The sequence below is a fragment of the Antedon mediterranea genome, chromosome 1 (assembly GCF_964355755.1).
Source record: "Antedon mediterranea chromosome 1, ecAntMedi1.1, whole genome shotgun sequence".
Classification (NCBI taxonomy): Eukaryota; Metazoa; Echinodermata; class Crinoidea; order Comatulida; family Antedonidae; genus Antedon; species Antedon mediterranea.
Window position 1 is genome coordinate 20,698,581 of NC_092670.1, and position 24,571 is coordinate 20,723,151.

A 24,571-nucleotide genomic window follows, 5' to 3' on the forward strand; every position below is an offset into this window, starting at 1 on the left:
ACAGCGAAGTAAACAGTATGATGTGGTACGCTTTTGTCTGGCGGTGTCTCTTTGTACGAATCTTTCATGGCTCACTGCGGTATACGCGTCAACATATCTGGGCTGTATCATATTACATCCAGGAACCAAAATGTGTATTTTTCAGATTCCAGGCGAAAATCGAAAATTCATTTGCAACTACGCATCGACGTACCTTCATACAGGGATAAAGGTACGAGTTATGTTCTCACGGTTGAGTTTACGAATTGTTTCAATTTACCAATAACCCTTGGTGTACCGCGTATATGTTCGCTGTCGATTAAAGGGGTTTGGGTGGGGGTTCGATTGGGAAAAGGAAGCGGTTGGCCCGAACCATAAAACAGGGTCTGGTCACGTTTCTTTTCGCGCATAAATCTCGATCTAGGGTAGGTGGGTGAATGGGGTGGCCTAGCCACCTCCCTTAATTCTAAAGGGGAAAAAAAGATGCACCAAACCCGTGACCGTCGCTAGACGCGGATTCGACGCACTTGACTCTTTTAATTAAGAAGAGTAGGCTAGAGCTATAGTTGTATAAATAGGCCTACATAGTGAAAGAACTATTTATGAATTCAAGAGTTTAAAAAGAAAACGCAATTTAAAATCTTCGGAAAATACCCACAACTGAGTTATTTTCAAAACACATGCACTCCCACTACCAGCATCACGTTGTCTTAGCTCGCTCCTCGTGTGAATGCTGACGTCATCACTCTCCAAAAATACACCATTTTCCGCCCTGGTCCGTGTGCAAGCGTTAGCGTGGACCTGTATATTTACACCCCTGTACAGAGTAGAGTGTAATATCGTGAACTTTTTTCTCGCGTATGAAGGATTTTTATATAATGGTATGCAGTATAAACGATAAAAAAACGATAAACATGATGTTCTTTTATTATTATTTCATAGGCATAAAAACATGAAATCTCTTGTTCTATGTACACGGCCGAAAAAACGGCATTTTATTGATTTGTGTTATAGACACGGCGATTACGGCAATCATCATTGTATACGGTACTAAATTACATTGAGTTATTTACCCGGCTATAGGGTATATATCTGAGGTTAACAGACCACCAAAGCACAGTCGTACACTAAACACATGCACTATCGAGGCATTTTCGGATCAAAGTTTATTATTAGTTCGTCGAAAAGGATCCGTATTAGAGTATTTAGGAAAGATTTATTTAAATTTACATTATTATGTGACATTGTTATTAAATGTAATGGAAACAGTTGCTCTAGCCTATTAAACAGTGTGTAAGCATCTATTTTTTCAAAATTTTCTGAGGCTCAAACCCACCCCCGCTTTCGCGCGTACGGCCCCCATGGGGGAATTCGGCCCCCCTGTCAAGGAATTCGGCCCCCCCCCCCCCCCCCCCCCCCCCCCCCCCCCGTCGGGGAAATCCTGGCGCCACCACTGTTTTAAACGTTCTTTTCTAACTACCTTTTTAACTCAACCAATCGGAATTTCCCATACAAAAACATGTGGCGAAATGGTTTGTTTACAATCTATACCCACTCGGTGAAATTTGAGTGACGTCATCGCGGTTCGCCATTTCTCTCTATTGAGACTGAAGTAGAGGAAGAAAAAAGGAATGAAATTATAAATCAAACTAGTACTTTAACATGTGTTCCAAAGTGTGACCATCTTTTGTGATTGATATTTTAAAGCTTGACTTATTTCTTTTTCAAGTCCAAGTTCATGGCCAGTGTGAGCAGGTGGAATGACATGGTCATCAATTGACCTTAAAATGACCCAAGACAAATCCAAATCCATTTCAAACTGATTTTAATTCTTGATAGCTAGATACCATCTTCTTCTTCTTTTAATCTTTAAGACAATTGGTAGTTGACATAAGTATGATAATTGTTTTATTTTCATTTTAACTGAGAGCTCTAATATAGAAATATGGTACAGTATAATCTTCAAAGTTAATAAAAAAATCCAAAACAAGTCCAAATCCATTTCAAACTGATTTGGATTCTTGATAGCTAGATACTTCTTTTTATTGAAATAACCATCTTCTTCTTTTAATCTTTAAGACAATCATTAGTTGACATTTGTATGATAACTGTTTTATTTTTATTTTAACTGAGAGCTCTAACATAAAAATATGGTACAGTATAATCTTTTTCAAGGTTAAAAAAATATCGGCCATATCTTTTTTTCTATAATTTTAGCTTAATTTCTTTATATTAAATAGGTCCTTCTACATTAATGTATAACAACTACTGAAATCAGGTTAATCAATTTCAGATACTGTACAGAAGTATATCTTTGTAGTATCAATATAATTAATTAAAGCTTTTCGGTATTCAGTAACATTAAAAGTTCTGTATTCATCATAAAAATAATTAATCAATTATTATAATGCAATTCATTATGTTATTTCCATTCTTTTGTAGTAAAATCAATCATACTTTAGTCAATGGAAGATGCCGAATGAGCATGGAACACATGCAACAGTTAAAACATTCCCTCAGGGTGTTGTGTGTTGGGTGTGGTCGCAAACCAATCACTCTTAACAAAACCAATGTCATAAAATAACAAACTGTTACTAAACAAAGGAATGTAGCAAAAACCACATGAAAAGACTGCCTACAGCAATGAGACTAATTATTACCTTAGGTCTCACATTTAATGCTAATATATCTTATTTATTTCTGTCAGTGTGATAATAAAAAATTAGGATCTTTGACCACCATGGAGGGTAAAAGTTACTGTTTGAACAAGGTGTCACTGTTCTGCTAATTTTAAAGAAAGAAATGTAGGTTACTCAATACTTTACAAATGGTAGTAAAGTCCTCTATATGGGTTTGCAAGGTTTAGCAAATTTTAACCAAAAAATAATGTTTTTTAATCAAACAATTTATTTATTTAAAAAAAAATTGCATATCAAGTGTGTAGTACACTACACGATTCAGTAACTTTCATGTTGGTTCGATGGGGTTTGCTATGTTATTTTGAGGTTTGTGGGGTTTAGCAATACCCCTCTATATGACCATGATTTTAAAAATAAAATTACAGTGTTTAATATTGCATGCATTTAACATTTTAATGATCCAAACAAAAACAGATTTCTCTCAACCATTTGGCCTAATAATGATGACAAATGTTAGTTTCTCAAAAAACAGGTGTAAATACGGCCAAAACATGTATTAATAATGATCTGGTATACTGTAATTAACTTTCGTTTCTATATTTGTCCGATTTTAAACATGTAGCTTCCGTTAGATGCCTTATGTAATTGTTTTACCAGAGATTTGCCTGTAGTGTATAATTATGGAAATGTACAGTAACGACTGTACGGTTAATAGTACTGTAGGTACCTAGTTAATAATCCAAGCTTGTAAGACATACTGGTACATTGCTAATGAATACCGCTGTACAAGATTACCAATTAGCACACATGCTATGATACTAAAAGAACCATTCAAATTTAATTTGTTCTGTATTCATAAATTGTTAATATCATCTTTCAGTTAAAACCCCATATTATTCAGGGAACACCTATTAAGGGGACACTTTCTTGTGTAAATGAATGAGGAGGGTCAATCATGTACGGCTACGGCCAACCTCTGTTATTGGGTCACAAAGTACATATTCCTTTATAAGTGTTCTACTACTGTATTCTAATTATGTTTAAACTTTTCAACAATTTTAATAATCATTCAATCCCATCAGAATGTCTTCAGAATAACTGTCATTATTCTTCTTCTGTTTCAAAAAGCCATAAAACTATTCCTCACATTCCAAGCAGTTATGACAGGCATGGGACCTCTTAACATACCCTGTAAACTACTATTAAATATAGGTTAGGTTGTAAATCTTACTGTGGAATAATTGAGCAGGTGTATCTTTACAGAAAATTAATATTCTAAGTACATGAGTTGTGTATCTGTCAAATAATCACCATATTTGTCATAAATGATTTTGTCATAATTGTATTAAGCAACATCATACTCTCTGACCGCTTTTCCCCACCCAGTTCTATAGACTTCTTCTCTTCCATTCTTTCCCCTACCCACTTTTCTAGCCTCCAAACAAGTAGTCCTCGTTAATAGATTGATATTAGAAGTTTCCAACCATTCATGGTTTTCTGAACCATTGCTTTCATGGCTCAAGGAAAGCAACATCGCCATGGCCTAGAAGTTTAGTATACATTCAAATGCAGCAGGCTACCTTTTATTTTATCTTGAACTCTATGTATGAATTGATACAGTATTGATTTCATTATTATTCTTTATTTGTTCATAAAAGTGCTTTAACCATCTATTGACTGGGACTTGTGCAAAAACACATTTTTTGAGAATAGACAACAATTGTTTTGAATATCAAACAATGAGTTAAAAAGTCACTTTATTCTTTGGTATTGTACCTACGCACTGTAAACATATTCAATGGCTTGTGTCTACATAGACCATTTAAATCCTTATATAGACATTCTTGTTCAGAAAGGTATGAAATTCAGCAAAGGTCACTCCCTCAATTTTGAGTAATTGCCAAACGAAGTCAGGACATTTTGGTAATAATAGCTAAAACGAATGTCATTCCTAATTTCACCGCTTCGTTAACTCAGTTGATTTAAGCCGTTTTAAAAGCAAAATGATTGAGACATAGTCAAAGTAATGTAGTTTACGTAAGCTTTATATTTAGACACACATGAAATGTCATTCTAACGTCATCACAAATTATGATGAATATAAATAACAGCTATAAAGGTTGTCAGTAGTAACATCTTCATGTTACTCCTACTGTTACTGTGTTGTTTATTGGACCATGGAGGAATTAAACCAATTCCTTCATGAATTAACTGTTTTCTCGTAAAGCACATGTCTGATCTTCAACCCTTTTCTCTCTTTAATTATGTGTCTATAGACAATCCTGTCAATCAAAGAATAAAAAATATTCCTTCTCAGTTTCAGTGCCATTTCCAAATTTTAGAAAACAGACAATGTACTATGGTAACGGAACGATTCGGCCCTGAGACGATTCGGCCCGGGACGATTCGGCCCTGGGACGATTCGGCCCTGAGACGATTCGGCACACTTAAATTTATCGGCTTTGATATGCATTTTATAAGCATAAAATAAGCTTTTTTCCCCAAACTTTATTTTCAGAGAGACTATGGGGTAGTACTACTAGGGATAAAGATGCAATAAAGCAAACATTTTGAAAAAATTTTCGAAAATGATCAATTTTTAGTCACGCGAACGATGTAAACAAGTTACGCCCTCTGTTGGCCGCTTGGCGAATGCATGAAATAAACAAGGTTTTCGAAGTAATAAATTGAATATAAAATTATGTTTTTTTAGTAATTTATTATATATATTATATCAAAATTGTCAATATCAATAAAATACGGATTGTTAAACACCCTTAAAAACTTGATAAATACCCAAAAAAATGAATATGAATTTGGTCTAAAGTGAGACGTTTCAGTCCACAAAGTGGGATGTTTCGGCCCAAAAGTGGGCTGAATCGTCCCACCAAAAGTGGTCAGTGAACCTGTACTACTACTCTACCTAACACTCCTCTAAACTAACTAACTAAAAGATGAAATTACTTTTTGATCTATATTTGACTATTATTGTTAGCACCTGTTTATAAAATTCTGGGATCTGCCCCTTATTATTTACTATTAAGTATTATAGAACCGCCAGTCAAAAGAGGAGATTTGTTTTCCTCTTCTATCCAACTTCCCTATCCCCCAACTTCAACATGCTATCCATATTGAGGCAATGTTTAAACTATCAATTTAGTATAGTCTATAAGAACAGGCACGTTGTTAGTGATTTATCAAGCATAGATTACAATTGATATCCAAGGCATAATGAAGCAGATGTTCATTTTAATTAACTAAATTATGAGATTGATTGCTTTTTAATATTCGTTGTGATCTTCTATTAAAATATCTAGGGTGCTATAGTAGACGTTATTTGTGGCATTTAAGATAATTGACGTAGTTGAAGTTGGGAGTACCATATTTGGTCGAGGATGATGTGATTATTTTTTTCTTGGTTTTTTTGTATGCCATCTGCCTAAAGATTTATAAGGCTCTTTGATTAGACTGTTGTTTATACTGTATATGCTAATTTTTTCTGATGCTTTGTTAGTCACAAAAAAGATGTGATAGTATTTTAGTTTTTTTTAACCAAGTATTTTGCCCCAAGTAGATTGTTTCAATAACAGGATTTAAAATAGACAATTATATGGGATATGACTAGAAACATCTTCAATCGTTCTTGCCAAAAAAAAACCAAATTAAGGATGCATTAAACTTGTATGATGTACAGTAGTGGGTGTACAGTAATCTAGATACAGTAGCTGAGTTCACATTAGGAGTTGGTCATGACCAACTTTCTCATGATTCACATGTGAACCTTTAGCAATGTTGCTTGTAGATAATACTCTTCTTAGGCATGTTTAATTCATGCCATAATGATTGTACTGTACCTGTGTAATAGTACGGTATCATGATTCACAATTCAATACTCTTCTGGTTTTTTTATTCTAATGATACTTTTTGAGAATTTCACTTTGGTGAGAAAGTAAATTGAGAGTTGTTTGCAAAACATGTAAGCATCTTTTTATTTATCACAATCTTTTTGAATTTTTGAAATGTTCTGCTTTTGATTTTGAACTTAGACAGTATTGGCTATCATTGAATATTGCTATTTGTATTACTAGACATCATATCAGGATATATAATTAAAGTACTGCACTTAATGCTAAGTATTGGGTCAATGGTGATTTCGATCAAAGTTTGCTGAGTAATTATTGTTGTTGTCAAGGTTGATTATAATCTTTGTTTTTATTTACATTGTAAGCATTTTTCTGTCAACACTTTACGCATTCTGATTTTGTATAGCGAAATCTACTGTCCTTGTGCGACAAATTGTTATAGTTTAAATTTGATCTGGAACGGTTTGGCAATTCTGTCATTTGTAAATAATCTTAATCTCTATCTTTGGATTTATTGCTGTTTTGTAGTAAAACGTGTTTGTCTAATTGGTACTACCAGTATGATTCGAAGAAATTATGTAACTAGTAGTTCATTGTAAATATACTATCAATTTTGTAATCTCGCTAGTTTTACACAAACTGCAATTAAATCGTCATTTTTAAACCTAAAATTTAGATTATGGTTTTGCTACATATGATGCTGTACAATGCTGTGTGTTTGTTCATTTAAATAAAGGATAGGTGTTTTCCATCAATAATTGAATTCCAATGCTCATTGCTAATCAGTCTCTTGAAAAGTACTGTAGGAAAATTAACTTTGATAATTGAAATGTTGATTTTAAGTAAAGTTATCTTTATTGTGTTTTCACAAAAAGCAGCTATAAAAACAAAATTGATTGCTGGTTATAAAACAGAATATCAATAAAAACATTAAAAAAGTTCAAGGCATATTGAAACGACATAGAAAAATGTAAAAATAAAAAATCAATTCAAAAACATTAGTGTTTTGTCCTTTTCTCACGTAGCTGTGGTCAGCACCAATTTGTACAATCACATTTTGTTTAATAAAATTATGTTTATTTGTCAATTAGTCAGAACCATAGTTCATTTAACTTTAGCTTGATCAACATTCCAAGAATTGGTTTCAGCTAACATTATTATTTTTGGAAAAAATACATAATGCTGCCGTACTTTGTACTAGTAGCAATTTACAGTTCATATGTTCTTTAAGGAAAAATACATTATTGTTCCATCTCGGATATGATGTCAAACTTTGATTGATTCCTGTTTCAAGTCGACAGTCAAGGATAAACGTACAATGTGGGAAGGAAAAAAAACATGTGGAAAACATTCTGATTGATATTATTATTATTATTATTTATTGCCAAAAACCAGATACAAACAAACAAAAACACAGAAACTAAGGGACTAGGCAGGAACCTAAAAGTGAACCTAATCACTATAACAAGAGTTCAGGTTCCGTACTCCCAAAGTAACAACAATGATATATAATAAACTATATAAAAATATAAAGATATGATCTATATGACTTGTTTACTACTACTAAACTGTCATTATGTGGGCGGTTGACTAAACTTTATTTTGAACTGCCTTTAGTTTAACCATTTTTTATGTCAACGTACATCATTACTGTATTTGTCACATTGTTTTTTCCTGCGATATTTGTATTACTAGAAAATACCCACCCTAGGCCAGTTTTAAAATGTTGTCTTAAACCTTCCCAGTCATTTTAAAAATACCACAATATTATTAGCTAGGAAAAAATGGGAAGGAGAAACAGAAGCAGAAACACAAAACGTTCTAAAAAAAATATTATCTTCTAATAAATAATAAACCTCTGTAAATAAATTGAACCTACAGTAACCTTCTAAAGTATATAATCTTATACACACTCAACACAAATCATGCAGCTGTATGTAAAAGATGTATACTCTCTCTCTCGAGATGTTCCTATCTATAGTACTGTATATACAGTAGTAAAAAATGAGTACGCATTGCTAATAAAATATAAATTCTTTCACCTGGTCTTTACTACGTAATGGAATAAAAGATTAGCTTGATGGTTTGTGTTAGATTGCTTGCCCCACTGTATCACTTTCATCCGATAACCTACTTTGTGATAAATGCGGTAAATCCTACTAATGAAGTTCAACATTATACATAGTTTAGCAGTTAATCTCTTTTAAAAATTGTTAATTTTCTAGGTTCAAACAGAGTTTATGTGAGTCATCATTTACCTACAAAAGCGATTTTTATACACGTTAATTTAAATTCATCCGATAGTGTACATGTAAATTGTAAAAAAATGTGTGTGGAAACATGGGAAAAATTGTACATTTGAATGTCGTACTGCCCTTTGTGATAATTTTATATTCTTTTTCTTCTCTGTTTAATTTATACTAAAATATAAAAATTTATATAAATATTATTACTTTTAAGAATTTAAAAATATTTTTTAGATAATATATTTCCCATTAAGAGATTTGTTAACATATAACTATTTTTAATTTATTATTTATCAATCACAATCTTTTCTTTAAAAAAAAATTGCTCCATAAAACCTGTTTAGTACTGGTTCTGGGCGAGCGAGACAGGAATCAATTTGAGGTCTTTGAAACCATTTAAATGATTGATACGTATTTTAGTGGATTCATTTTTACGAACAAGAAAAATACGTCCCCGAAAAGAAAGGTTTTTAATCATATTTTCCACTCAATAGGAATGGTTCCTTTATCATTCAAAACTACATCAATTATTGTATACAGTGCAGTGATCTTATTTGTTACAGTTAATACTGTATTATACAGTAGTCCCACATGGAAGAATTTGTGAAACTACTGTATGATTTTCTCTGAGCCAGCAAAGTGACATTATGACCCTGGCAAAGATTTTGATTTCCAACAATTTTCCCTTTTTTGAAAAATAGATTATGCTATCTGTTTTGATATTACTTCCTGGTACAAGTATTACCTATTTATCTTAATAGTTATTTACTGTACAGTACTTTGTATAGAAGTATTGCAGTTTTATTAGTACCTAAACTTTGTATTTGAAAGTGTTCAGAAAGGAAGAATCACAATGTGTGCGGCGAAGCAGAGTTAGATAAATAGGAGGCGTGAATAAGCATTAAATAGGAGCCACACGCAACCACTGTTACACCTGTCTAGTTTGGGTGCACAATGCAATTCAGCTAATTGTTATAGTGTACCTGGCTGTGTTTTCCAGAAAGAAGAGCAAGGTGAATATTTGGTGCATTAGGCTGGTTCTGTAATATTTGACACTTTGAAGGAATGGACCAGATAGTTTAAATAGTTTTTTCCATTCCCCTCTCTAATAATAACATTGGATAATTATTTGAAATAACATGCAACTGATGATTCTATTTGTTAAAAAGTTTTTTTAACTTTGCTGCTGTAGTTTTTCCTGACCTTGTGCCATTGTATTATCAGTGTGAATTGCCACTTGGGATTTCAATTGAAGACTTCTCCAGGACTGTCAACCTCCGAAGGAAGCACTTCTATAGATTTAACTGCTTCCCCAACAGTACAATAATCTTCACATACCACAAGAAGTTCACAGGTACCGTACTGTAAAATACACAGTAAAAGGTAAAACTAGCAGACACAAGCAGGAAAGCTGGATTTCTGCTAATTATGTAAACATACGATCTGTTATTATACACATCATCAAGTCGTTAATACCGTTACTTTCAACATTCGTTTTTGAATCACTGTTTAAATCACTTGGTACAGAAATAGCCAGCTAGTATTTTGATCTTGATAGAAGTTAGCCGATGTGACATTTAACGTGTCAGTTTGTTCTTATCTGTGATTTAAACCTTTCGTATTTACCAGCATTCACTTACGATTGGTTTACGTAGGAGATTATATTTTCTAACTTACAAAATAATAGTCTTAATCCTCGAGAATTGTAGTATCATTTAAGTTGCTCATGGTTTCTGAAGTGTTTATTGTATTTGGACATAATTTTCGTAAAAGAAGATCAACTACTATCTTGTCTCATCATTGACATTTTCAAACAAACAAACATCTACAGCAGAGTTATAATTGATCATCTATTTTGTCACTGTGCTGATTGGTTTACATAACGAGTGGGTTTGATGCAGATTAGATATCAGTTGAGATTCTTCTCATTCAGCATGAAGCCACGACACACCAGGAAATGACAAAAAGAACTTTTGTAAACAGCGTAATACGGTGCTTTACAAGGTGATACTTGACAGTTCCTGTGACTAGTTTTCTAAATGTGATATTAACGGGTGATAGGGAATTTCTACATTTTATATTCAGTTACATGGTTTCCGAGGCCTGCTGAACAGTGTTATGCTTGCTGATGTGATTACAAAACTACTACAGTACACCACAGTATTCATTTCAAAACCAGGAAGAGGTATAGCTTCATTGACTCTGTTTACCTTTACAAGAGTACAATGATTTACTGTCCAATGTCTGTTCGTGATTAATAGAAGAAAAAATGACATCACAGTTAGTACAAGGATCTAAAAAGGAATTCCTAACCAGGCAGAAACCAATTTGCCAGTAGTACAGCAAGTTTACACACTTCAACAGGGCTGCAACACTGTGGGAAGTTGTATAATTATTTGTATCTATGCTGGACATTATTTTGACTGATGTACACTTTGTGTTTTGACTAAAAACAACGCTTTTGAGCCGTGACAGAATTTCTGTTATTGATTTTTATTATATCTGGAATAGTGCGCAAATATTTAATCGAGCGAGACGGTATTATTGTATCATCGTTGATAGCACTGTGATTTTAGTTGTCTAATTATTGCATAGTCCTAGTTCTACAGTATGGTGTTATGACTATTTTATAATTCTGTGTATAATATACTTTGGTTTGTAGTCTGTTTAAGTTAGCAAGTGTTACTGTTAGTACCATTCAAGCAGGACGTAGTCCACTATAAGCATCTGGCTCACATGACACGCATATCTGTATCTTAATTCTTGGATATTTCCTGTAAACTATTTCCATCGCTTTCTTTTTCTGATACTGTGGATAAAATTACTTTTTATTAAAAATGCCGAAAAATAAGCGGCAAGAGAAATCGAGGTCGCAGTGGTACGTCGCCGATGATGATATCCCAAAGGAATTAAATGCCGTTCTGGAAAAGGAACGTATACCAAATGGTGTAGCATCAGAAGTGGATGGATTTCATTCCGCTAAAATTGATTTGGATAAAGTTGCCAGAGAAGAGAATAATAACCATGTCTCACCAGGTAAAAGATCTGATTAAGAAATCTTTTTAAAAATATTTATTTACTGCTGCATTAATATAGCACTACTAATTGTTGGCAATGATTACAAAACAGGTAATTACAGAACAGTACTAACTGTATACACACCCTAGCACTGATAATTATATACAGTAGATTTTAATTAATATGCTACTAGTGTTGGAATAAACCTCTGGCTCTCGGGGATGAAGTCTCCACTGTGGATGAAGTCTCCACTGCCGTGGATGAAGTCTCCACTGCCGTGGATGAAGTCTCCACTGCCGGGGATGAAGTCTCCACTGCGGGGATGAAGTCTCCACTGCCGGTGATGAAGTCTCCACTGGGGATGAAGTCTCCACTGCCGGGGATGAAGTCTCCACTGGGGATGAAGGCTCCACTGGGGAAGAGTGTAAAAGAGGGTTGGAGCAAAAACATACCATTTCAGGCATGCAAAATTTGTTATAGTCTGGTTTGAAGACTCTGAAGGAGATTGTTCCCGCCCACCACTGCATTGACATTGCCTCTTGTTTGTTTTAAGTAATTGTAGCTATACAGTATTTACATTCGCTCTTTTTATTTAGTAACACTAACAGCCTCTGGCCTATTCTACAAAGAGAAAATCCTTTTCAATTTCAGATATGGAAACAAAAGTTTCTATTTCAAAGTAAACTGTAGGCCTTGTCAACACGTTAGTTATTTTTATTTTCTTCCTGAATAATTTGTAATGTGCTTGAACCTGTACATGAAAACAAAATAGAAAGTGCAATCAAACATCATATTTATCATTAACCAGAAAGATGTTATTGTAAATTGTTTCGTACATATGGCTGCCAATCAAAATTTAGTTTCAGTGAACTTGTACCAGATCCAATGTAGTAACTATACACCAATGATTACAATATTATACACATTTTTTTATCACCCATTATGAAAGGATGATTTGTAAAAATAGGGGGACAGCTGTCTATAAATATGTAAAGATAAAGAGTACTGGAAAAAATTCAGACCATCAGTCGCCATGAACCATCAAAACATGGTGATTAACTACGATAACTCTGGATATTATTACATGCTTTGAAGACCATAATATAAACAGTATACATAACATAGCTATGATTATATTGCTACTGTTTCATTCAACTAATTGGTTGTAGGCCTATCACAAGGTAATTATTTCTATAGTTAGTGCCTAGAGATTTCATTTTAATTTCAAGTATGTAGAGTAGTGAGCAGTCAGTCCACAGAACTGTATTAAAGTTCAAATTGTTCTCTATTGATTTAATTTGGACTTTAAAAAAAAGTTAGGGTGGGTGTTTAGCATCATATAAACTGTAATGTAAAATATAATTTTTATAAACTACATTTATTTTAAATTTTTACGCCTAAATAATCATTTAAATCAGTGAGTGGTCGGCAATTGAATTCGATTGGGTTTTATTTTCAGGCTGCCATTTAACTGGTTACTGAAAATTTGTCCTGTTTCTGCTGCCAAGAAATTGGGGTAATTAATTCATAATATGGTTGATCCGGTTATGAAACAGGCCCTAATTTAACTTGTATTGATCAATACTATACGCTAACATAATAACATGCTAATGTTCCTAATTAATTAGGCTATTCATATGATTTACCCACAATTTTCCTAGGGTGCTATACATTGTACATACTGTATATTATTTCCAATAGTACTGTACTTTGTATAAATAATTACAATGGTGGATTCTCTTTGAAAATTAAGTGAGTAAGCAACCATTTTGTCTGCATATTGCTATGTATTGCTATGAATATTTGTTTAATGACTACTGACAAATTTAAATGGTTTTACAGACATTATATTTAAGTACTGTAGTTGTAATTTCAATTCTAATATCAACATGGTGAATTAAGTGCCAATAGAGATAGCAAATTAAACCTCCTAAACAATTTAGTTAGGTACAATAGACTGAGGTGTTCCTAAAAAACCTGAAAACTATTGAGGCCTAGGCCAAAGTATTATGGACGTCACCAGGGAGTTGTAAAATGCTAATTGTGCATTTGGAGGTGTTTTTCTCAACCATATATTAAGCTTTAATTCAGGATCTAGTAATTACAGTACTGTACTTAGATTTGGCTTAACCCCACAATTGATACAATAAGTCTTTTGTTTAGGAAAGATCTTCATTGAAATAACTCTTTTGTCCTTTGATAGTTTTACTGTCCTGCTTCTGATGGCCATTTGAATGAATCCTTCTTTCGTTTTTAAACAAACAAATAAAGGTGTTTTACTGATAGCTTTACCGTAAAAGTAGTATTGTAGCCTGTATGCTGAATACAGTAATCAGTATTAAATGTGCTTTCTATCTATAGCATCATTATTGACCGTTATCTAAGTCTTCTTAATTTCTGGGAAATACTTTGTAGTGACTACCGTATATTTCGGTGTATAAGTCGCACCTGTGTATAAGACGCACCCCCAACTGAGAGTAAAATAGCGGTATTTTTTATATCGTCGATGTATAAGACGCACCTTATATTTCATCAAAACAATGTTTTTTTAAATTGTAATCAATATTGTAATAATATATTTTGTTATATCTACAACGGCGTCCTTTATTTAGGTTTTTTCTTACCTAGGCTCGGCGACGCCCAGCCTCAACAAGTTCTTTCTAACTTGTTATTCATGAGTTTCGCCGCAACATAAGAAGGGCTTGCGCTTGGGGTACGGCGATCGTGCGTATAACTACTGTATAAATAAATACTATTCCAATCGTACGTAAACGTTTACAAATGAAATTTTATCGGAGCGCCATAATGAACAAATCTTTTCATCATATTTAGTATAACATCATGCTAAAATGACTTGAAAACTAGGCAGAAGCAGGTTGCCGTTACGTTAGTTAGTTACTGTAGCTAGGCCTAGCCTACTCAGGCCTAGCAAACGAGGTGACGATAGCCTAGGCCTATGTACAATCTGTGTGGTGAGGCATTTATGTTCGGTGTATAAGACACACCCTTAATTTAGAGGTCAAATTTGCGTGTCAAAAGTGCGACTTATACACCGAAATATACGGTATGTGTTTTTACTCATCACTGTAGCTTGGTAGTATACAAGATACAAGATAACTTTATTGTCAAATAGTTCATTAACAAAAGATTTGAAATTGGTTTTTCTTAGTGGCAACTTTAATATAGTACTTAATAGTACCTCCTCCATTAAAGCCCCTCATATTGTAAATTTACAAAGCAAGAGTCTGATATTAAAAAGTACCTCAATTAATTTAATTTTCCCTAACCAGTTAAAATTATCAAGATGTAGCAACAATTAATGATGGTTATTGTTGAAGAAAAAAAACATTCATCAAGAATATAAACAAAGTATTTTTCAATTTTAGCAACATCCATTTTGAATAACAGTAATTTGTCATCATTTTTTTTTGTAAATGTAAGTAAATATTTGTCTATTGTAAATATACTGTAAATTATAATGGAAGACAAAAAACCATTCCTACAGATTTAATTTTATCATGTCATCTGATCATTGTCTATAGCGTGCCGTATTCGCATCTTTTCGCAACGAATACATCGATTTGTCCACAGACTATTGTCGAAAACTAACTATAATTTTATTCACATCTCATTTCCTATTATTAAATTCATAAAGAGCATTTTTTTATTGCCATTTGTCGGTGTTCAGCAAAGCGTGTCATAATAACTGCATTGTTATTTTTCCATTTCCTCCTACTGTACTCTACGCCATCATCTTTTGTGATTCATACAACATTTTTATTCATAGGGAAATCCTATTACGCATACTCCCCATTTAATTAAGCAAATTGTGATTCACAGGGTGGATCCCTGGGGACAGGACAATCTCCTCATCTCCTTCGCTAAATGTCCTTCACTACCAAATTATAACAATTCTTGTTGAAAATACATCAAGTGATTCATCAATGATTTAATTTCTATCTATTTTTCCCGCCAATACGTGACGCTAATTAATTCGGATGACTAATAATGCCATAAAAGACTGTTAAAGCGACTGGTAGGCACCACCCATGTTTGATGTAAGCGTGTATTTTAATACAGGAAACATTGCGGTAGAAGACGCAATATGTACAGTGTAGTAGAGAATCTCAGTGACGAAAATATCCATCGGTTTTCTCCGTTATTAGGATATATGGGTCTGTACTGTAAGTTGATTTTTCTTAAATTGTACTAATTTGTGGTTTCACTGACAAGGTTTTTCCTTGGTAGAGAGGGGGGTCTTAGGTCACATGGTTGATCCAGGGATCTTAAAGTGACAATTAGATTATATAATATTCTGTAATAATTCATATTGTATATATATTTATAGTGAAAGACAGTACTAGATCTGTAAAAAAAACCTGTTATTTGCATTTTGTAATAAATTTTTTTTTCAAAAAGAGGTAGGTTAGTGAAATGTTATACTGTAAACTAAAGGTGTGTATGTATACTATACCATTACCATCACATTTTAGAAACTCTTCACATTTTGACATTGTGTTTCCATATTTTCATAAATTTCCATAAATACTGAAAAAAAAACTTTTCAATAGCAGGCTGGTCAATAGAATAACATTTTTTTTTATGATATCACCTGTTATATTATAGATGTATTAATTATTTTTTTATTTTTTTTACTCTACCAAAATCATCTCAGTTATTTTGTAGTAAACAAAATGAGATTTATTTTTACTGGTATATAAATGTTGTAATAGGTATCGGGTATCCAATCAAATTATGACAGCATTGAAACTATTCCAGGAAGCCGGATTGGAATAAAAAAAAACACATGATCATACACTAATGTAACCACTCCATTGAATAAATAAACAATTAGACCAAGACCTATGCAGCTAATTGTCCCTCTGTCCTGCTGTTAAATATACTCAAGCTAGGCCCTGATAAAGTCATTATCAGAGGAAATGAGGCCACCTTTGAAGCCGCTTACACCCTGGGGTGAGGAACAATCTCTAGCTTATGCTATGCACATGGCCCTGGAAGGTCAGGCCCAATATATGAGTAAATATCAGATAAAATGACTAGAAAAATATGTTTTTCTATATAGGATCTTAAACCTAGATCACAATACCTTTGGTGTGTGATGCCCCCTGCCAACTATTTAGCTGAAAAAGATGTAATACTCAGATAAAGTTCTCTAACTAAAGAGCCATAACAATGCCTTCAGCTATCATTTGTTTTCTTTTTAAAATTAGAATAGTATATTACTTTCACTGTAAATTTTAAAATAAATATCTTTAACTGAAAACATGTCTTCAAATAAGAGTTAATGAATATTATCACTGACAGATAATCTATTTTCTTATTGATTGCTTGAAGCATACCAATGCACTAAAGCTTTGACACGTACCAATTATTTATTTAGGAGAAATGCTTTCTTCTTAATGGATTGCTGGACGGTGTCTATGCAACTCCCTTTATTTCGTACTTTAGTATCTACAGTATAATTCATAGAAGGTGCTGAAATAAAATTGTGTTTCGTACTTAGTAAATTGTCAATGTCATAAACAATATGTTTTATACCTGGTGAAATACAATGTAAAAAATCAAAATTATCTTGAAGCCCCTATACAACCTCTTCATTTCATCTCAAGAAAAGAAAATCATTTTTACCAAGTAAATATCAAGCTCTTTTTAGTTTATTAAAATTATGTGGTGCTAACACAAGAAGCTGTATAATTCCTTTTCACTGCTTTTTAAATTTCATAAAAATAAAACATTTCTCTTAATTAATTTAGCTTAATTTGTTTGAGTTTAATTAAAATTAATATGAGAATTGTTGATATGTAGGCTATAAAGTACAAATGGGAGGAGGTAAGAAAGTTACCTAATAATGATGTAACCAGGAGTTCTATGAAATATTTTAATGATTAGAGTTCATTTATCCATGACATCTCTGACTAATGACTTCCTAAACACCTTAAGGCTAAAATCTTGCCTACTCTCTTTCCTCAGATGTTATATCAATTATATTTATATACCAGCATTCAAATAATAGAAAAATGCTCTTCCATTGTCTCTGTCACCATCTCTGATTGGCCAAAATCTTTCTCTAGAGGAAACACTCTCTCTATTGCTATCTCTGATTGGCCGGAATCTCCAATAGAGGAAATAATATTAGGAGAAGGTTGTACCACACATGTTGATAATCATGTCATATAACTACCTAGACCTTCAGTTGTCAGTTTGATATCTTTGACAGGAAAAAGCACTTGAAAGCACTTACCTTTTGTGTAGTTTTTTTGTGTGATAAGTAGTTTAGGTCTAACCTTTGGCGTGGACAGTAATTCAGACCTTTTTACTGGACATTTGGTCGCTTTCTTGGATTTTTCCGCCACCAGTGGATCGTTTATATACTGGATATTTGGCCAATTTTCTGGAGATTCTTTGATACTAATGTTTGTATGATACAAGTTTCATCATTGTTGTTATTCTTCTTGGAGTTTTATTAAGTTTCTTAACTTAACTAGGAGGTTGATATGTTTCCACTGCCAAATAAACTGACAGCGGGTGAGTTTTTAACAGTTAAACTTTTATTAAGAAAATAAGAGTACTAAAACTTAGAATAAAATAGTCTAAAAAATTAGTCTAAAATAGAGTCTTATTTATACTTACTAGTAAACAGTACAGTGGTATAGGACTTTAAATATTTAAATTCAATCTTTTTCCAGAAAACCATACTTTACTTATTGCGTGCATTTGTATGTAAAAGTGGAAATTAAAAAATATATGTTTTGAAAACTATACATCTGTAGTCCTACTTGAACACAGCATAGTTTGTTCCAAAACCCATTTCATTTATTTCAATTCAATGTATGTCTGTCGGAATTTATCTTTCAAACAACAGGTCAGTTTTTGTTTCAAAGACCAGTTTGTACCTACAAATTTGGTTGGTACACTTGTACTTTGGATTCTATACATAATTATATAAAATTAATATCTATCCTATCTGGAGGCCGCACTTAGTATTTGTGAATGTCTAACTAGATTTGAGTGAATGTTTTATGTAAAAAGCAAAGCGTATCAAGCAAATAATGTCTGCTGCCCTCATGTTCTTGAGCTGTTAATACTTTCCAATCTATAGGAAACAAGTTCAATAGGAATAAAAGCTTTTTAGCCTTTTCCAGATGGTATTGCAATAACATATATTATCCTCATACCATGAATAGTAATACAAATTTATATTTCAATGCTTGTTCTGTTCTTAGTGTACAGTGGTAGTTTGTATAAACTTTCTACTTTTATTATAAGCTTTTTTATTTGCATCACTGAATTGTTTTTCTCTTTCTCCATATTCTTTGTATTTTCAATTTCACCAAAATCGTGTTTTTCTGTCTGGTAAAACTGTTTCTGTTGTTTAAAATTTACATTTATAATTTGTAATTGCTATTCCTTCTTAATTTGTTTTCGTACGGTGCAAATCATTGTTACTTTTTTCGTTTCTTACAGATCTTACACCGGAGGAACTGAAGCTTCTAGAGGAGATACGTCGTACCAAACAAAGATTATTGAAAGAGATTCAGGTATTATTCAAATTTACTAATAGTAAAAGTCCATATATCAGGAAGGTGTAAAATAAAAATTTTGTTTTGGACCATATTTATTGAGGGTGATTCATCCAGCAATTGCTGATCATTAGGGACCCTCAGAGGTTCACAAGACAAACATATACACAAGATTTTCTACATAAACAAAGTCTTATTACAAGTCTTTGGGAGTGAAGTTGTAATTTTGTCCTTAGAAAAAATCCTGACATGTGACGGGACTTAAACTCAGGACCCTTGGAATGGTAGCCATTATAACCACCAAGCCACAACTTCTCCCTGTTTAGACTACTGTAGGTGCAAGACGTTTTAAACCACCTCTACCTTGCAAAACTAAAGCAGTAAACACAGTCTAAAGCTCTGTCTACACTATCAAACTCGTTCGACAAAAAGTGTGATGTGCCCAAATATGATATGACATCATTGTGTTCATATATGGGCACATCACCTTTTTTTTCACAAGTTTGATAGTGTAAACAGAGCTTTAAAGTGAGTGCCAACAATTGGCCTACAACTTGGTTGAAGTTTACATTTACGAGTTATTTATAGATTATTAGGCCTATTTTTCCTCTTTTGGTTTTGTTTTTTCATCTATTAAACCTTTTTATTATAAAGGACTAAATGATTATCTTCCGAGCTTGCATGTCAGTGTACTATCACATATTTAGACTATTTGCCTGATATATATCCATTTTGGATTTTCCCTATACATTACTGTAAATTATACAAATATCATTTTTGTTTAATTTCGCAAGTTAATAACAGTATTTTACCTTGAATTGTACTTTTAAGACAAGCAAAATTTCTGTATTTTGTATGACAGGTTTTCAGAACACATTGATTACCTGATCTACAAATTAATAATAATTACACAAGTAAGATAACGAAAAGAATTGAGAAGTTATTTATTTTACTTCAATCCAAATCGAGAATTATTTTTATGATATACTGTATTCTTCTTTTTTAGAAATTTGAAGAATATTAGTATTATTTAATAGTTGTGATATACTTACTTTTTTCTTATTATTTAAGTAAGTAAAAAAAAAAAATCACAGATGGATAATTTAAATGTATTGATTTTAAAGTTTTAGTAAATGGCATCCATTTGCATCAGTCTCAATTTTTGAATTTTTATGGTAGCTACTGTTGATCAAACAGATGTTTATTTCATGTTCAACTTTGTATGCATAATTAAATCTAAATACGGAAGGAAGGATCGAATTCTAGTTTTTACACTGATAAAAAATACTCAGAATTCAAAAATATCCAAAGATAACTTAATGACTCTATCAAGGAAGACAAATTTTACTTCAGCGTGTCGATCACTTGATTAACGTGTCATTTTCCATGCAAGGAAACGCTCAAGGTGCACCGTTTGTTGACAAGCTCGTTTAGTAATCCCACAACGGCCTTTATATGCTCATAACTTGTAGTTAATCAACGGACTGGAAGTCTGTAAAAGGTGGACTGTATTTGTGCGTGAACTTGGTTTCAGTTATATCACACAGCTACAGTACTACTCATATCCAAAGCTTCCTCATATATAGAATCTACGAGACTGAAGTGCTCGGTCGTTAATCAACTCCAGCAGTCTACATTAAAAATTGTCAACGTCTGTTTTTTCGAGCTTTGTTTTTTGTTATCTCATTTGATGTTCACTGTTAATAGGGAGCTGTTAATAGTTTCAGCAATCTACAATACTACACCTGTAATTCTCTAATTGCTTATAAAATGGAATCTATCAGCGTACCTGGCAAAATGAAATACTGTTTATAATCTGGATTAATTGTTGTTTCCAAGCAGTCTTTGTATCCACTTTACCTGTAAAACATCACCTTTTGGATTGTCCATAATTCCACACTGTTTTCCACATTTTCAAAGTGGAAAATATATATTTTCTGAAGTTGTTGCATACTTTTTCTGATCAAAATGTTGCATAAGAAGGATTTAAAGAAGAGAGCTGATATTATTAGAAACCCAAAAGGGCAAATAATAAAGGGACCATATATACCTGCATACAAACTACCTAGGAATGATATACCTAGTAATATAGTTTCTATATTTGCAACAGTTTTAGGGGTAAGGTTTTTTTTCTGTATCTTTTATATAGCTTGCGTTAACATTTTAAAATGGATACAGTAGGGTAGGTAAGATACTTTTGTTAATTTCAGAGAGCATTATGTAATTTTTAAAAAGATATTATAGTAAATCTGATAATATTGGTCCATCATATAATAAAACAAAAATGTGTTTTGGAGGAGGACTGTTTTTTCCCTTAAGATTTGCTATTTCTAATCAGAATTTGCAAATTACTGTATACTGCAGTACGGGTAGTTTTTATTTACTTTATTTCAGATAAAACGATTTAAAAATCTAAATATTAGGCCTACAACTTTAGTTTAATGTATTTCTTCATTTTTTAAAAAGTTCACAAACTGCTTCCACCATTATATTAGTTTGAGACTTCCACCATTATATTAGTTTGAGACTTTCCTTCAAGAGCTTTTATTCAACAGTTTACCTATCCCACTAGTTTACAGTACATCCTTGATAACTGTATCATGTGAATATGAACACATGATTAATAATTTTTCTTCCTTATCAATATCATCCTTTAAAGAAAATCTTGATAAGGAATATACTAATTTTCACTTTCTAGTATACTTTAGTAGGGCTATCTGCAATGGACAGATTAAAGTGGTATTTTGTGTGGGAGGAAAAGTTACCTGTTATGCAAATGAGTCACCAGCTAAATGCCCACCTGTATTGAATGTCACTTTTTTCTAGGTCACCATTAATTAACTGTAAACTTAGTAATCATCAAAATTGTTTATTTCACAGACAGAAATTCAATATTATCTATACAGTAGATGAGTTATCTAAATAAGATGTTCTTTTTTTTCTTGTTCTGTTTCTTAGGAACTGGAAAATGAAATCTCAAATGTGAATACAGAGTTGGAAGGAATGGATCAATATGTTGGAAAGTAAGTATCTTACTGTATCAGATATTTTACTGCAGTATGCTATTCATTTACTGCAGCATAATTGTAAATTTTCTTAGCCATACTTCAATAATATTAAATTATTCAATATTAAATTGCATTTAAAGAAATTTTAATTAACCAACATTTACTGTATTTCAGTTATTATATATTTGAAATTTATGAATGATCTCCGACTGAAAGTCCGAATAATAGATATTTTCTGTTGTTTTACTTTTTACTAATGTGGTACACTTTCAATGCACTACTATTATTATTATTATGATTGTAGTACACTGAAAGTATCTATTTTTATTTCATCGTTTTTGTTTTTATTTATTATTTTATGTAGTAAATTGTATTAGTTTAAATGTATGTGTATTGTTTCTGGGGTCTTTCTCGAGACAAGAAACTTGATTTCTTCTAGCCAAATGATGGCTTTACTAATATTTTCATTTATGTACTCATCTATATATTATATTATATAACACCTATATAAATTCCTGTCATTTGATTGGACGAATGTGGGTCACATGGCGTGCAATAGTACGCACTATTCAACGATCGTTAAATAGTACTTTTTGAAACATTTTTGTGTACGAAAAAAAAACGTCTAGATGTTATATAAAACAAATAATGAATGTTTTGTATTCGTGTAATGGTACAAATAATGGCACTTGGTGAATGATGAAAGGTTATATCAACTCGGCTTTGCCTCGTTGATATAACCTTTCATCATTCACCTCGTGCCATTATTTGTACCATTGCACTCATAAACATTCATTATTTGTATACTATATAATGCCATTGTTGAACAAATAAATGTTTTTTGAATTTGAACTACAGTATGTCTAGTATTTTAAAATTCATATTATAAAATTGTTTATAGCTTTCTGTTGTTCACATATGGTTTTTAAAAGTGTTGAACATCTTTGCATTAGAACGTTTTTCGTCATCATTGCTAATGACCTCGTCACTGACGTCAGTACATTTTAACACAATATTATTATGCATAAAAAGCGAGCGAGTGTAACGTACTAGTTGTTCGCCGAGTAGTTTTAAACATTTAGCTAACTGTAAACTATGGACAAATTACATACTTCAACGTGACAGTAAAAATGTTAACATCTCGATAGAAAGGGAAACATGAGTGTGTTGAGGATTATTTTTTCATACTCAACTACAGTAGCTTATTTTATAATTAAAACAACCTATAATTATATGGTAAAATCAGCAAATAGTACTGTACTGCTTTTGGTCTGCAAATTGTACCTAGAATACTAATAGGGAAACAGTAAACGGGGGGAAGATACACAACTAGTTTCTAATGTGAATTACTGTAGCGGTATACTTGCAAATGAAATCTCCTTCCGATTCCAACTTCATCCATATGGATGTATTGTAAAATGGTGAATAAATTCCACGCTGATGCCCCACGACTATTTTACGTAGGAAGAAAAATCATTCCCCAGAGTGAATAAAATGCGTAGTTGAACAGCCGTTGACATTGGCTTATTGTTGGATTATTTTTAAAACATACTTTAATAGTGCTGTTCTTTATTATATATATACCGATTGTTATTACTGTGATGGCTTAGCTATGGTGGCCTTAAAAGTAATAATCGGTTACGCGACATTAAGTATTCCAAGGTAGGTTCTACCGGAAAGAAGGTTGTTGAAATGAGTGGTTTTTATAATTACCTTTTATTTAGCCAAGGTTAAATATTTAGATAAATTGAGCAATTTAAAATCTTTTATCGGTGAATTTGTATAATTATCTGTTAATCTGTCGACATTAATTTTCTAGTTTGTATTTCAAATAATTAAACAGTCACCGCTCATTTTTATTTTGACAAAATGAAACGTAAACATTAATCAAGTGTTACTTTTGACTGTCATGATATCTCCGACAACAGACAATGCCTTTATTGTCATTATCATCATCATCATTACAATAAATTGGCTTTGTTATATACTTAATAAACACATTTGAACTTAATTTAAATTCTAACTTAATAAATAGGGGTTAATATATACTGGTAATAGGATATTATCTTTCCATCGGACTAATTTTTGTGGAGAATGTTCTTTTGTGTTCAATTCAATAGTAATAAGGTGCAACAGACAATTTTAAAAATTAAATCTAAACGATACTTTAGGCCTCTCTCCCTGTCCCTCTCTCCTGCGCCATTTCCCCTATGCCATTTCCCCTATTTTAAAATCCTATCTTGTATTCGCTACTGAATAATTTTACTTCTTTAATGT

At 32.3% G+C, this 24,571-nt stretch overlaps 1 protein-coding gene across 4 annotated transcripts in view; it reads left to right on the plus strand.

Annotated features, from left to right (window-relative positions):
- Positions 1 to 24,571, plus strand: part of LOC140061687 (cytohesin-1-like) — a 47,828-nt gene that overhangs the window by 10,697 nt on the left and 12,560 nt on the right. The window contains exons 1-3 of one of the 4 annotated variants that reach the window (XM_072107909.1): positions 9,650 to 11,763; positions 19,231 to 19,304; positions 22,245 to 22,309. In XM_072107909.1, the coding sequence (XP_071964010.1) occupies positions 11,565 to 11,763; positions 19,231 to 19,304; positions 22,245 to 22,309 (338 nt within the window). In that variant the 5' untranslated portion in view covers positions 9,650 to 11,564. Of the gene's footprint in view, positions 1 to 9,649; positions 11,764 to 15,276; positions 15,930 to 17,880; positions 18,292 to 19,230; positions 19,305 to 22,244; positions 22,310 to 24,571 lie in introns of those variants that run through there. The other 3 variants (XM_072107911.1, XM_072107912.1, XM_072107910.1) reach the window with 3 other exon arrangements.